This window comes from Sinohyriopsis cumingii, chromosome 16 (assembly GCF_028554795.1).
Source record: "Sinohyriopsis cumingii isolate HCF-2022 chromosome 16, ASM2855479v2, whole genome shotgun sequence".
In the NCBI taxonomy this organism is placed as follows: Eukaryota; Metazoa; Mollusca; class Bivalvia; order Unionida; family Unionidae; genus Sinohyriopsis; species Sinohyriopsis cumingii.
Window position 1 is genome coordinate 36,144,494 of NC_142976.1, and position 15,717 is coordinate 36,160,210.

The following is a 15,717-nucleotide window of genomic DNA, read 5'->3' on the forward strand; positions in this document are numbered from 1 at the left end:
TTCATTACAGATCACTGTCATCTCACTTCTGTCTACTTAGTTTCGCATTCAGAGCTTGGTCAATGTGGGTCTGTGAGAAAGCTTAAAAGTAGCTTTTCATAGGTCAGTGGTTCTTCCCAGGGTTTTCTCAAGTTCTTCCTCCACCAGTTATACCGACCACCATGTATAGCATATCGTGTGCTGAAAACTGGCATTAGACCCCATAACAACAACAAATTTGCATCATCAAATTAATGATGAGTAAAATTTCAGCCAAAACTAAATATAAAATAAAAATTGTAAAACCAGAGTTTCTAACAACGAGTGCATCATAAATGGCTTTACCCATTACTTTGCACATCAGCAGGGCTTTCAACAGAGTTATGGATATCAGGGTCTATAACTCTTTGAAATGATATAGTGATATAGCGAAATGCCTTATATGATTAAAATAAAGCCAAGGCATCATCAGAATAAAGGTGCTTCAACTCAGTTGATATAAACAATAGACTGCTAAGTAAGGCAGCAGAAACCCTTGTATAATGGAAAGCTGGAAATCTAATTCATGAAAGACGAATAACAACCGTATTAACTCCCAAATCTTTAGACATGGTCATGTTTATAAAAACATCATTTTCACTAACTGTATGTACCAAATAAAATATATGAGAGAGAGAGAGAGAGAGAGACAGAGACAGAGACAGAGACAGAGAGGGAAGGAGAGAGGGTCCCCAACAACACAATATATGGCTTTAACCTGTATGTTGTATATGAAAGCAAACAGTTAGGCTTAATGCTCAAGAAAATATATCACCAAGGGGGCTTTTTAAACAGTGACTGTTCTTGGGCCAATTAATAGCAACAAGTTTGTGATCAGCAGTATGATCTGACTCAAATATAAAATGCAAAACACAGTTATTTCAGTAGTTCAAATAATGTGGAAGTAAGATTCATTTTTGAAAGCAAAATGTTGTAATACAGCCATAATTTATGGAAGGATGAGCCACCTGTAAAGTGAGCAAAACTAAATCTCAGAAATCCTGGCTGATGGAACTTGACTCAGTAGCAAGAGGGGACATTTTATTCTTTGCACATAAGGTAAACATCATATCAACATTAGTCAATCCAGAGTAATGTATATCATGACATTCATTGACACATCATATCAACATTAGTCTATCCAGAGTAATGTATATTATAACATCCATTGACATATCATATCAACATTAGTCAATCCAGAGTAATGTATATCATGACATCCATTGACACATCATATCAACATTAGTCTATCCAGAGTAATGTATATCATGACATCCATTGACACATCATATCAACATTAGTCAATCCAGAGTAATGTATATTATAACATCCATTGACATATCATATCAACATTAGTCAATCCAGAGTAATGTATATCATGACATCCATTGACACATCATATCAACATTAGTCTATCCAGAGTAATGTATATCATGACATCCATTGACACATCATATCAACATTAGTCTATCCAGAGTAATGTATATCATGACATCCATTGACACATCATATCAACATTAGTTTATCCAGAGTAATGTATATCATGACATCCATTGACACATCATATCAACATTAGTCAATACAGAGTAAAGTATATCATGATATTCATTGACACATCATATCAACATTAGTCTATCCAGAGTAATGTATATCATGATATCCATTGACACATCATATCAACATTAGTCTATCCACAGTAATGTATATCATGACATCCATTGATACAGCATCAGACTAGATGCACAAGGAGCATTTTCAATGCTCAGGAAAACTAAAGATTTCGACGCAGTTTGAGCAGCAGTATTCAACTGTCCATAAAGAACAGTAATGACACTTGTATCACCTTTAAGTCCTGGATTTTAAAGACATATTAAATTCCATGATCTTGCTATATGGTTTCAGGCAAATGTCAAAATCCTTCAAAGAATATCCTGTTATAAAATTTCCTGAATAAATCAATGATATGGAAAGATGACCAGTTTATCAAAGAAGGAACTACATACCTGCTTGGCTTTTTTCTGTCTTGCCTTCTCTCCTTGCTGCAGGAGGATCCTCTGCCTCTCCCGCCACCTTGCCTCATTTGCATCCCTCAGGCGCTTGAGTTCAGCCTAAATAAGCAGTGATTAACTTATGTATTTGCCTATATCTTTTGAGGTCTATGACGAGTACAGAATTCGTAACTGAGATTGTTTGCAGTGAGGAACCACTGTATGACAAGAGACCCATGCAGGCATCATCTACTTTCCCAGCTTAATTACTACGCTATGCAATAAAGGTGTAAATGGTAGGTACATTGTTTACTTTTGTATGCAGGGTACACTGGTTTCAAAAACATTTTCAAATTGCTACTTGCCAGATAAGAAAAAGTTAAAGTGACCATATATTTCTGCTGTTTGTAAAGAAAAAAGTCACTCTTCACCCACTATACACCTGTCAAGAGGAATGAACAAGTGGTATTTTTCAAGCTCTGGAACAACAAGCAAACCATTCTGGATTCGTGATATCCAGTTATCTTACTGTTTTTGCCAGCCTGCAAGTTGATACTTTACATATATCATGTAAGTTTCTCAACCAAATGACACCTATTGTTCTCATCATCGAGAAGTGTCAAAGCGATTCAAAGCACCAACTAGCATAAGTGAAGATCAAACCAAATGCCACCTAACTACAGGAAGTGTAAATGTTGGGAATTGATAGGTCATTGTACTTGCAGAAACTAACACTGAATGCTAACTGGCCTTTACTGTGATTTAACCTAAATGGTGTCTATATGGATATAAATGTTGTGAATATTCAAATATACATTAAACATCTTTTAAAATGAAGGAGTATGGTATGCATTTTTACAGTTTTCATTTACTATTTCTTTGTTTTCTTTCTTTGACAATAGTTTTAGCTAAATGGGGCAGTTAGGTACAAAATAGCACAAAGAAGGCTGAAATATCTCTTTCACATCAGGGAATATTTTTTTTTAATCATGAGGTGCAAGAAGAAAAATGCGATGCCTCACTCTCTTCAAAATAAAACTGTGGAAAAGCATGTTAGCATTTGTGATGTAATTTCCCAATTGCTGGAATAGCATACTGTGATATTATTAAAATTCATGACAATGAAAGTTACTAGTGAAAAAGACAAAGCCAAGGTATTGACCTTGCCTTGTCTTATACTCGGCATCGACTTATGGTGGATGAAGGATGGAAAATTTAGAAATTTAGCGAATTCTCCACATCGACTTATGGTGGATGAAGGATGGAAAATTTAGAAATTTAGCGAATTCTCCACATCGACTTATGGTGGATGAAGGATGGAAAATTTAGAAATTTAGCGAATTCTCCACATCGACTTATGGTGGATGAAGGATGGAAAATTTAGAAATTTAGCGAATTCTCCACATCGACTTATGGTGGATGAAGGATGGAAAATTTAGAAATTTAGCGAATTCTCCACATCGACTTATGGTGGATGAAGGATGGAAAATTTAGAAATTTAGCGAATTCTCCACATCGACTTATGGTGGATGAAGGATGGAAAATTTAGAAATTTAGCGAATTCTCCACATTGACTTATGGTGGATGAAGGATGGAAAATTTAGAAATTTAGCGAATTCTCCACATCGACTTATGGTGGATGAAGGATGGAAAATTTAGAAATTTAGCGAATTCTCCACATCGACTTATGGTGGATGAAGGATGGAAAATTTAGAAATTTAGCGAATTCTCCACATCGACTTATAGGCCAGCAAATATAGTAATATAAGCTCATCTATCATGTTAGACAAAAAATTATGTTTATCAGTAACAGGAAGATTTGTAACTTGATGGTAAAACCCGATGGTTCAAAATCTTGTGCATGATCATTTTCTAAACAAAATACATTTATCCTAAATGAATTAAAAAAGATATACAAGGGACACAACTGAAGTATATGCTTTCTGACCTGCTGCTCTTGAAGTTTCATCTTTAACCCTCTCTGTTTTTTGACAATCATGGGGTACTGGTCATCAGCACCTTTATTCCGTAGTCGCTCCTTTTGTTGCTCAAGCCATGCCAGCTCAGCTTTTGTTTTTTCCAAAAGTGCTTTCTCTCGCAGACGAAGCACAGCAAACTAAAATAATGGTCAATAGGTTTATTAACATTAAAACTTTCTCAATGTGTCCATTATAACATGCAACAAATAAGATTTATATCTATTACTGGTACTAGCAGTTTATATTCCACAATGTCATCATGTTTTATAAAATAAAAAGTCAATAAACCTCTTTAAAAAGAAAAAAGAAGTCCAATACAAATTTATTTATGAATGATTAGTCAATGAAAGAGACATGTCAAGCAAGTTTATAATGCTCTTTATCCAGGTCTATATTAGCCCCATACATAAGTAAAGACTTTGCATAAGAATGTAGAGCAAATTAAGACTACTTTAACCTGACTTACAGGTCACCTCTATAATACAATAACCTGTCTTAAACATGCCCATTTTCAATGTCATGTACACTAAATTAGCATGAATTCATTTTATTTCATGCCTATTGATTTTGTGGTTTTACAAATGGCATTGTGACAGTACTTAAATTCACAGATTTTGTAAACAGTCCAATTTTTTTTACAACAGAATTAATTTGTTAGGTCTTTAAATTTTTGGTTAACAGTCAGGTTTGAGTAACAAAGATCAAAGCAAATAAAAGTTCAGTCGAAACCAAGTTGTCAATGGAAGGACAGGCATGTGGTTGTCGCAACCACTACAAACATATGTCTTTTGGTTGGGGGAATAATAAAGTTTAATGCAACGCACTGAAGGGAGGGAAAGTAGGAATTTAGCATGCATATTTTAAGTTGATTTTAAGATTCTTGGGACATGCTGTCTAAAAAAGAAATGAAAATAAGACAACAGTAAATTTTAAACCCTGTTACGGCTACAAAGGCTGAGTTGCATACAAACCTGATGCTGTGCACGGAGTTCTTCCTCCTTCATGAACTGTTTCACCATGTCCTCTGTAAATTTTTCAAATGATTCCTCACTGTGAAAAAGATCATCAAATCGACTGGAGCCTGAAGTACATAAGGAAGTGCACCAGAGTTGTGTAATACCCTGCTAATGTTGTGAAACAATATATATATCTATGGCTACTTCTGGTAAACATGCTGATCATTATGAAACAAAACTGAATTAAGCAAGAGGTTTAAGTGGGCTTGCGATCGCTTACCTAGCTTATACTTGCCTAACAGTCAAGAAAAGTTATGGAGAAATGTCAATAAACAGGATCCTTTCTGTGGATATCTTTCCCATGCTTTTCTTTCAATATAACATAAAAACAACTGTTTCAATGTTTCTCCAAATTTTACATCTTTATCCATATTTGTTGACACATAAGCATACTTTTTCCAATAACAAAAAAGACTCCATGGCAGGCTACATGCACTAAAAATTGCCAGGATGCTTTCTTAAAAATCAGTTACCATATTTTGTTGCGTGTAATGCATACTGCTGTATAACACAAATTTTGACCCAAAATGAGTGAAAACAACTTAGTAGTGCAATAAAATATAAATGTGATATAATACATTTTAAAATCTTGATGATTTCATTCTGTTTCAAAGAGAGACAACATTTTGGATAATGAACTGATTATTGTTTGTTATAACATTTGAATTCTTTACAAAAAAAAACATGCATGATGGTTTTTCTCTTCTTTTCTGTCTGTACAAGATACTTTGGTCATGACCAATACCTTTCTGTTGATAGATAACACAAAAGAAAGAATTTTAAAAATTGCCAAACTTTAAAGTGAATCTTGTCAGTTTTATGGTGTGCCCTAAAAAGATGCATCTTAAAGTTTGCCTTGTAGATGAAGTTCAGTCCATTCCATCAAATCCTTCAAATTCCACTTCGTCACTTTCAAAAAGTTGCTGCATGTCTTCATCTGTCATCAACCTTGGTGTTTCAAGATCTAAGACAAGATGCTATGCGAAATTTCAGGCCTTGTACCATAACAAAGAAAGCATAGTTCAGGCCTAGTACCATAACAAATAAAGCATAGTTCAGGTCTAGTACCATAACAAATAAAGCATAGTTCAGGCCTAGTACCATAACAAATAAAGCATAGTTCAGGCCTGGTACCATAACAAATAAAACATAGTTCAGGCCTAGTACCATAACAAATAAAGCATAGTTCAGGCCTGGTACCATAACAAATAAAACATAATTGCCAAAACTGTGTCCCTTAATGGATGAGAAAATTTACATTGCTTGAATTTTAAATATTCTATTTCTATTCAATCAAAAATAAATGAAGAAAAATTAGATCCATAGTTATTGATGCTGAAACTTATGTTACCCACAGCTACTGAATGCTGAACACTTATGTTACCCACAGCTACTGAATGCTGAACACTTTAAATACCCACATCTATTGAATACTGAACACTTATAATACCCACAGCTACTGAATGCTGAACACTTATGATATCCACAGCTATTGAATGCTGAACACTTGTGTTACCCACAGCTATTGAATGCTGAACACTTAGGTTACCCACAGCTATTGAATGCTGAACACTTAGGTTACCCACAGCTATTGAATACTGAACACTTAGAATACCCAGAGCTATTGAATGATGAACACTTATAATACCCACAGCTATTGAATGCTGAACACTTATGATACCCACAGCTATTGAATGCTGAACACTTATGATACCCACAGCTATTGAATGATGAATACTTATAATATCCACAACTATTGAATGATGAACACGTATAACACATAGCCATTGAATGCTGAACACTTATAATACCCACAGCTATTGAATGCTGAACACTTATGATACCCACAGCTATTGAATAATGAACACTTATAACACACAGCTATTGAATACTGAACACTTATGTTAATCATAGCTATTGAATACTGAATACTTATGATACCCAAAGCTATTGAATACTGAACACTTATGATATCCACAGCTATTGAATACTGAATACCTATGATACCACAGCTATTGAATACTGAACATTTATGTTACACATAGCCATTGATGCCAAACACTTACAATACAGATATGGTAATCATATTTGGTCTATTACAAGATCAGCATCCATTCAACAAATCTGAAATGTCTTGATGCCTTAATTCTACCAGAGAAATCATGTGCAAATAAGTCAAGTGGTTTCTGAGAAGTTGTAAATAACAACTGTGAATGGATATTGCACAACAAATAATAGACAACACTGCAAGCTCACTTGACATTATGGCCAGATGAGCTAAATATGTATGCACTATCTCCAGAAAAATACTATAGTTATACAAAACAATAATGAATACAGGTTCAATGTGATTACAGATAAAGATAATTGTTTTTCTTTTTCTTTCAAGAATGAAGAGAAACTGAGATTTACCTTCATTAGAGGTGACAGACTCATTATCTGAAAGATGCTGCTTAGCTTTCTTACGATGACTTTCTGAAGGCAAAATTACTCGGAAGGAGCGTTCTTCAATCTCATCTTCAGTCAAAGTCTCATCAAAGTTTACTGAGTAATCATCGGCTGATTCTTTAAAAAAAAACAAGGGAAAAGAATGCAGTATAATTTTCTTTGAAATCAATAAATGTTTTAAATAATGAAATATCTTTTTTCTTGAACAACAAAACCATGAGAATCTGTAAATGACTAACATAAATTCTCAGAGTTCTAAATATAACTCCATAATAACTGCATCATAAAACATACAACATTATTGCTAACGATACATGGAGTATTTTATAGATAATTCCTGACTGTAAAAATTGCTTTGAAAGGTCTTTGAGAATACTCATACAAAATATGTGTGTGTGTGTGTGTGTGATTTGGATTTTTAACAATTTGTCAGTCAAATTGTTACGATGTCTGCAGTATGGCAGTTTACAGTGATGTCTAGCACTGGGGCATCATGTCGCAGACATGTAGCATCAGTCACATTATCCTGACACCAGGCCAACCAGTCCTAACAATAACCTCTTAATGCTGAGCGCCAAGCATGGCAGCTGTTAGTACCATTTTTGTAAGTCTTTGGTATGACTCGGCCGGGGATCAAACCCACAACCTCCTGCATCCGAGGCGGACGTGCTAACCACTAGACCACCGAAGCGGTGGATGAGTATCATTTGTAGAACTTGAAAGCCTTCTATGCCATAATGGTTTATATCATATCTGATCAGCTGTTTTTAACTTCTATTAACAGAGAACACATCTGATGAACTGTTTTTAACTTCTATTAACAGAGACCAAATCTGATCAGCTGTTTTTAACTTCTATTAACAGAGTCCATATCAGATAACTATTTTTAACTTCTATTAACAGAGCCCATATCAGATGTTTTTAACTTCTATTAACAGAGACCATATCTGATCAACTGTTTTTAATTTCTATTAACAGAGACCATATCAGATAACTATTTTTAACTTCTATTAACAGAGTCCATATCAGATAACTATTTTTAACTTCTATTAACAGAGCCCATATCAGATGTTTTTAACTTCTATTAACAGAGACCATATCAGATAACTATTTTTAACTTCTATTAACAGAGTCCATATCAGATAACTATTTTTAACTTCTATGAACAGAGTCCATATCAGATAACTATTTTTAACTTCTATTAACAGAGTCCATATCAGATAACTATTTTTAACTTCTATTAACAGAGACCATATCAGATAACTATTTTTAGCTTCTATTAACAGAGTCCATATCAGATAACTATTTTTAACTTCTATTAACAGAGTCCATATCAGATAACTATTTTTAACTTCTATTAACAGAGTCCATATCAGATAACTATTTTTAACTTCTATTAACAGAGACCATATCAGATAACTATTTTTAACTTCTATTAACAGAGTCCATATCAGATAACTATTTTTAACTTCTATTAACAGAGTCCATATCAGATAACTATTTTTAACTTCTATTAACAGAGACCATATCAGATAACTATTTTTAACTTCTATTAACAGAGTCCATATCAGATAACTATTTTTAACTTCTATTAACAGAGTCCATATCAGATAACTATTTTTAACTTCTATTAACAGAGACCATATCTGATCAACTGTTTTTAACTTCTATTAACAGAGTCCATATCAGATCAACTGTTTTTAACTTTTATTAACACATTAACCCCTGGAGGTTTTTGCCGTTTTCGCCTGAAATTTGAGTAGGAAACACATTTTGAAAGCTATTTCTGAATACATCCTAGTATCCAGACCACTCTTTATTCCAAATGCCCATCTTATCCTACTTTTTGCAAAGGTTCATCTGTCTGTTTGCAGTTCATAATGGTATGCCTCAGATTTGAAACAAAAAGTCTAAAATCCAGACACAAAATTGGATTCCGACCACAGGCGAATTTTAAGTGAAAAAAAAATCCAAAAAATGATGTTTTTCCCTCTGTATTTTGTAGTGCAACTAGAACTTCCAGATTATTTGATATCATTGTAGAGCTACATCTGTCTACCTTTCTATAATACCACCCACTTTAGTGTATCATACATGACCTTGATGCTACAGAGCTCAGCATTAGGTTACTACCTCCTGCCATGTTAACTCGTGACCAGGGGTTAATGTGTTAACAGAGACCTTATCTGATCTTGGATTGACATGATTTAAAGAAATTTTAAAGACTTTCATGCAAGAAGCTTTCTGTCAAATTGGGTCAAATTCTGTTCAGCAGTTTTCTGAGAAGTTGTTATTTAAAGGTTTGACCATTTTAAGTTATTGCGATCATTATTTGATGATAGATCAACAGGCCTTTATGCCAGGATATTCCTTGTATAATCATGTGCAAATTGGTCCAGCAGGTTTTGAGAAAAGTTGGAAATAGCAATTGTGAATGGACAACACATAACTGTCTGAGAGTTGAAGCACCACCCCATAAAGCTCACATAATTGGCCTTACTGCCAGATGAGCTAACACAATAAAACAAATTTGAAAAACAGATGCAATAGTTCAAAAATCTAATTAGGTCATTTACAACTGTATACAAATATGTGAGTTACAGACCTCATCTGCTCAGGTTAAGTTTTTCTGTGATGCCCACACTCATGGAAGACATTGCCCACACTCATGGGAAACATTGCCCACACTCATGGAAGACATTGCCCACACTCATGGGAGACATTGCCCACACTCATGGGAGACATTGCCCACACTCATGGAAGACACTGCCCATACTCATGGAAGACATTGCCCACACTCATGGAAGACATTGCCCACACTCATGGAAGACATTGCCCACACTCATGGGATAAAACGCTCACACTTCTGGGTGACATTTTATCAATCTAGTTTACTTACCCTGGGAAATATCTTCCTTAATGCTGTCTGATCTTGAGTCATCCTGTCCCTCAGCGCCTGTTGCTGTTGCAATACTGGCTCCATTATCAGGCTCAGTTCTCCTCCTTCCAGGGGAGCTCTTGGAGATACTAGACTTTGTTCTATTGAAGAGATTTCAAGATTTAACAAATTTTAGTGGGTTACCATAGGTTAAGTTGAAAATTGCTGGTCTATTTCACTCTGTGCTACTGAAGTAAGTGATGATAATTTTAGCATTTGAAGTGAATTTAAACGATAAAATGTAGAGTTTCTATGAGCATATAAAGAGATTGAAACATTAAATCTTGACCTGCTGGAGCAAAATACAAATTAAATTTTCTGTAGTTGTAGACAAAAAAAGCTTACAAAGAAATACAATGACAATTTACATACATTGATGATGTGGCATATATTGACAAATATCTAGATCAACCAAACTAAACTTTTAATAATTTCAAATTGTTTTAGATTTCATTCACACTTTATATCCGGAAGTATTTGAAAGCATGCAAGAGAGGGTATGTCATAAGTATAAAACCACATTTGTTTTATGGTCCAACTCTGGCGAAAGAATTTACTTGACAATGCATATAAACATGTCTGCATCCAATAGCCTTAACATAGCGCTATGACAAATCAACTTGTTCTTTCTCTTTCTTGGAACAAAACATGTCTCAACCCAATGGCCTCAACATAGCGCTATGACAAATCAACTTGTTCTTTCTCTTTCTTGGAACAAAACATGTCTTGACCAAATGGCCTCAACATATCCCTATAACATATCAACTTGTTCTTTCTCTTTCTTGGAATAAAATATGTCTTGACCCAATGGCCTCAACACAGCCCTATGACATATCAGCTTGTTCTTTCTCTTTCTTGAAACAAAACATGTCTCAACCCAATGGCCTCAACATAGCTCTATGACATATGAACTTGTTCTTTCAATTTTTTGGAACAAAATATGTCTTGATCCAATGGCCTCAACACAGCGTTATGACATATGAACTTGTTCTTTCAATTCCTTGGAACAAAACATGTCTTGACCCAATGGCCTCAACATAGCGTTATGACATATCAACTTGTTCTTTCAATTTCTTGGAACAAAACATGTCTTGACTCAATGGCCTCAACATAGCGCTATGACATATCAACTTGTTCTTTCAATTTCTTGGAACAAAACATTGTCTTCACCCAATGGTCAATGGTCTTGACAATACGGTTATCACATACAATGCTGTCGGGCATTTCTGCGCACTTAAGGTTTCCGTCTCCAATATTGAAACAAAACGCATACCGAATTTGACTGATTGACGAAAATAAAATATAGCAATGCTTACCATTTGAAAAGAGGCAATTGTCACAAGAATATTTTGCTTAAAATAGTATTAATTTTGGACACAGATACCACTGCCGTGTTTTTCTGACTCGCGATATGCCGGCCTATTCTGCACACAGCATTGAAAAGATGTAATGTTTATCCATTGGGTTATAGAAATTAAATACATTACTTTGGACTGTTTCTGTCAGCAGTTCAGTCAAGTATTTAGGTCAGGTTTATAGCTAGTTTTACAAAATTCAATGTTAAAATGCCAATAAATGGCAAGAGATATTAACACATTAACCCCTGGAGCTTTTTGTCATTTTTGCCTGAAAATTGACTAGGAAACACATTTTGAAAGCTATTTCTGAATAGACTCGCAAACACCAAATCCCTGGTCGTCTTTCAATAACATACTGCCTAGTCATGTTAGAAACATTGTTTTTCGTTGGCTATTTGACTCGTGCATGAGCAGAATGGTAAAAGTTGATCTTTTTTTCTTTCTTTTTTCCGCTAAACGGAGCCATTATTCTTGTATGGAGACCACTCTTTATTCCAAATGCCCATCTTATCCTACTTTTTGCAAAGACTCATCTGCCCGTTTGCAGTTCATACCGGTTTGCCTTAAATCTGAGACCAAAAAGTCTAAAATCCGGACAAAAAATCGGATTGCGACCACAGGCGAATTTTGGGTTAAAAAAAGTCGGGTCCAAAAAATGAGGTTTTTCTATCTGTATTTTGTAGTGCAAATAAATATTCAAGATTATCTGATACCATTGTAGAGCTACATCTGTCTACCTTTCTATAATACCACCCACTTTAGTGTATCATGCATGACCATGACGCTACAGAGCTCGGCAGTAGGCTACTACCTCCTGCCCCATGAAGTCGTCGCTAGGGGTTAATGTGTTAAGAAGAATTTTATTTTTTTTACAAATCGTCAAGGAATTGCTAAATTTGTAGTTTATGTGCAATGTCAATGCACAAGTCATTAAATACGCAAGGAATATTCAAATTTTGTGACGTCATCTATATGGACTGTTTAATACATTAACCCCTGGAGCTTTTTGTCATTTTTGCCTGAAAATTGACTAGGAAACACATTTTGAAAGCTATTTCTGAATAGACTCAAAAATACCAAATCCCCGGTCATCTTTCAATAACATACTGACTAGTTGTGTTAGAAACATCGTTTTTCGTTAGCTATTTCACTCGCGCATGAGCAGAAGGGTAAAAGTTGGACTTTTTTTTTTTTTTTTGATAAATGGAGCTATTATTTTTGTATGGAGACCACTCTTTATTCCAAATGCCCATCTTATCCTACTTTTTGCAAAGACTCATCTGTCTGTTTGCAGTTCATACTGGTTTGCCTTAAATCTGAGACCAAACAGTCAAAAATCCGGACAAAAAATCGGATTCCGACCATGGGCGAATTTCGGTTAAAAATAAAGTCAGGTCCAAAAGGTTTTCCTATCTGTATTTTGTAGTGCAAATAGATATTCCAGATTATTTGGTATCATTGTAGAGCTACATCTGTCTACCTTTCTATAATAACACCCACTTTAGTGTATCATGCATGACCATGACATTACAGAGCTTGGCAGTAGGCTACTACCTCCTGCCCCATAAAGTCGTTGCTAGGGGTTAATGTGTTAAGCAAACTAAACCAATCTTGTAAAAAAGTAAAGTTCAACATTTATAAAAAATAAGCTATTATGTGGAAGAGAAACAACAATGAATAGGATGTAATGTGTTTACAACATTTTGTTAACGGGAAAAAATTACTAAAGAATTTAAAAACAGACTACGCCAGGGAATTTCTTGAGAATTTATGTTCTAGCAGCAAGTTGACATGTTGGGTAGCAGACGATTTTGTACGTGTGGGGCAACTTCTTGCAAAATTGGAAACTTGGATTAAGATACAGTATTGTTTTAAGGTATATATTTCCCTGTTTTATATAATGTATGTATTTGTATGATTCTAAAAGATACATAGTAAATCGGATTTTCTGGGTTACCGGTTCAAGAAGGTCATGTTGACATTTGGATATCATAATTTCATATGCATTTTGAGTCGAAATACGGGATATTTTTGTACACTTTATGAATATCACTTTCCTTAATTAAAGTACGATCATTCTTTCTTGATACAAAATGGATTTTTGAACAAAAATAAGACGTGATTCAAGGTTTACAGAAATGACGTATTGTTGTGCAGAATTACCCGACATGCAGAATTACCCAACATGGTGGTATCTGTATACTATATCAAACTTGTTTTCTTTGCTGTCTTGGAATAAAATATGTATATCATGACCTAATGACCCAATGTATCACTATGCCAGATTAAACTTGTTCATTTTTATGTCTTGGAACAAAACATATATGCAGTTTTGTCTGTTTCAAACCATGGAAAAATATCCTGAGCTCACCTGGTAGACTTTGGAGTGCCAGTGAAAGTGTCTTTGGAATAGGAAGTTTGAGTTGTGGTTTTGCCACTTGTTGTTCGGGCAGATTCTGGTTGTTTAGTACCTGTCCTCTCAGAAATATTCTGCAAAGAATTTAAAATTCATGATTTTGGTAAAAATTCATCTGATATTTTGTCAGTAACATCAGAAAAAACCAACAACATACCAATGTTGTAGATATATAAATATTTCGACAAGAAAACCTATGACCAAGAGGCCAACATGGGCCCAAGATCATTCATCTGAGTGAGAAATGTCATATTTGATGACACATCGGCATCATTTGCACACTTTAAATAGCATTGACACATCGGCATCATTTTGTACACACTTTATATAGCAATGACACATCGGTATCATCTGTACACACTTTAAATAGCATTGACACATTGGCATTTTGTACACACTTTAAATAGCACTGACACATCGGCATCATTTGTACACACTTTAAATAGCACTGACACATCGGCATCATCTGTACACACTTTAAATAGCATTGACAGTAAAATTAAGTCTAACTTTGTCTAGTAGTTTCTGAGAAGCTGAAAATAATAAATGCTGATTAACAAATGATGCACAACAGCGTATGGCCATACACCAATAAGCTGACTTGGCCTCACAGCCAGATTAACTAAAGTCTACAATCTTTTCCTTCTTTGCATACATGGAATAAAAAGAAATCATCATAAAAATGATCTTTCATCAATGAAAATGGATTTGTTTACACATGAACTAAAAACTAGCATGATGATGAGAATAAACCATTGCACTTACAAGAACTGTTGCTGTTATTTCAAGTTAGCTTACCACAACCCCTAAAACCCCATTGTAATAAGAAATTTTATCCACCAAATCTTGCGATAAAAATTGCAAACAACTTTAGGAAGACAAACCCCATCCAGATAAAGATGAAATATCAAAATATAACAAATATAAAATCTAAATAAATCAAAAGCTAATAAATATAAAATCTTACATTATGGCATTATACATTATTTAATAAACTGTATTCTTTTAAATAATCAAAGGTTTTCTCCTCAGGAATTTCATTAAAATTCTTCTTAACTGAGTTCACATTCAAACATTACAGTCTCATAGGGTAAAATAATACATTCAACAAAAATATGTTTCACTGTCAATGAACATGTAAGGTATGAACTTTGGTCAAGGTTGACTCTTCAAAAGGTAACCATAAGTCACTGAGATGTCATATACTTAAGGGACATAATACATTTCATCTCTGATTTGTTTGAAATGTGGGATGCCATTCTCCAAAGAGGGGTTTAATGATGTGAGTTCATTATTAGGCATTTTCAGTTAAGATATTTTGCTATCTTGTTCGTGTCTCAAACCCAGATGGAGGTTTTCAATGAAAATGATAAACCTACTGTCATTTTCCAGTTGCTGGAAGAGTCCATTTTCAGTGAAGGGGCAGATGTAAAAACTACACATGCATAGAAGGTAAATATAATGTTGTCTGCATCCAATGTATGAAATGTCTAGTTCAAATGTTTTTTAACACTAGAAAAGGGGGATAGAAATACACCCCTACATCTCAACATTAC

The 15,717-nt window shown here is 34.5% G+C and overlaps 1 protein-coding gene across 2 annotated transcripts in view; it reads right to left on the bottom strand.

Annotated features, from left to right (window-relative positions):
- The window catches only part of LOC149780209 (centrosome-associated protein 350-like), a 379,234-nt gene that overhangs the window by 38,053 nt on the left and 325,464 nt on the right, over nt 1-15,717 (bottom strand). For both annotated transcript variants that reach the window (XM_089936968.1, XM_089936967.1), the window contains 6 exons: nt 14,117-14,235; nt 10,349-10,488; nt 7,414-7,566; nt 4,957-5,066; nt 3,955-4,122; nt 2,022-2,126 (listed from right to left, as the gene is read on the bottom strand). In XM_089936968.1, the coding sequence (XP_089793094.1) occupies nt 2,022-2,126; nt 3,955-4,122; nt 4,957-5,066; nt 7,414-7,566; nt 10,349-10,488; nt 14,117-14,235 (795 nt within the window). The remainder of the gene's footprint in view (nt 1-2,021; nt 2,127-3,954; nt 4,123-4,956; nt 5,067-7,413; nt 7,567-10,348; nt 10,489-14,116; nt 14,236-15,717) is intronic.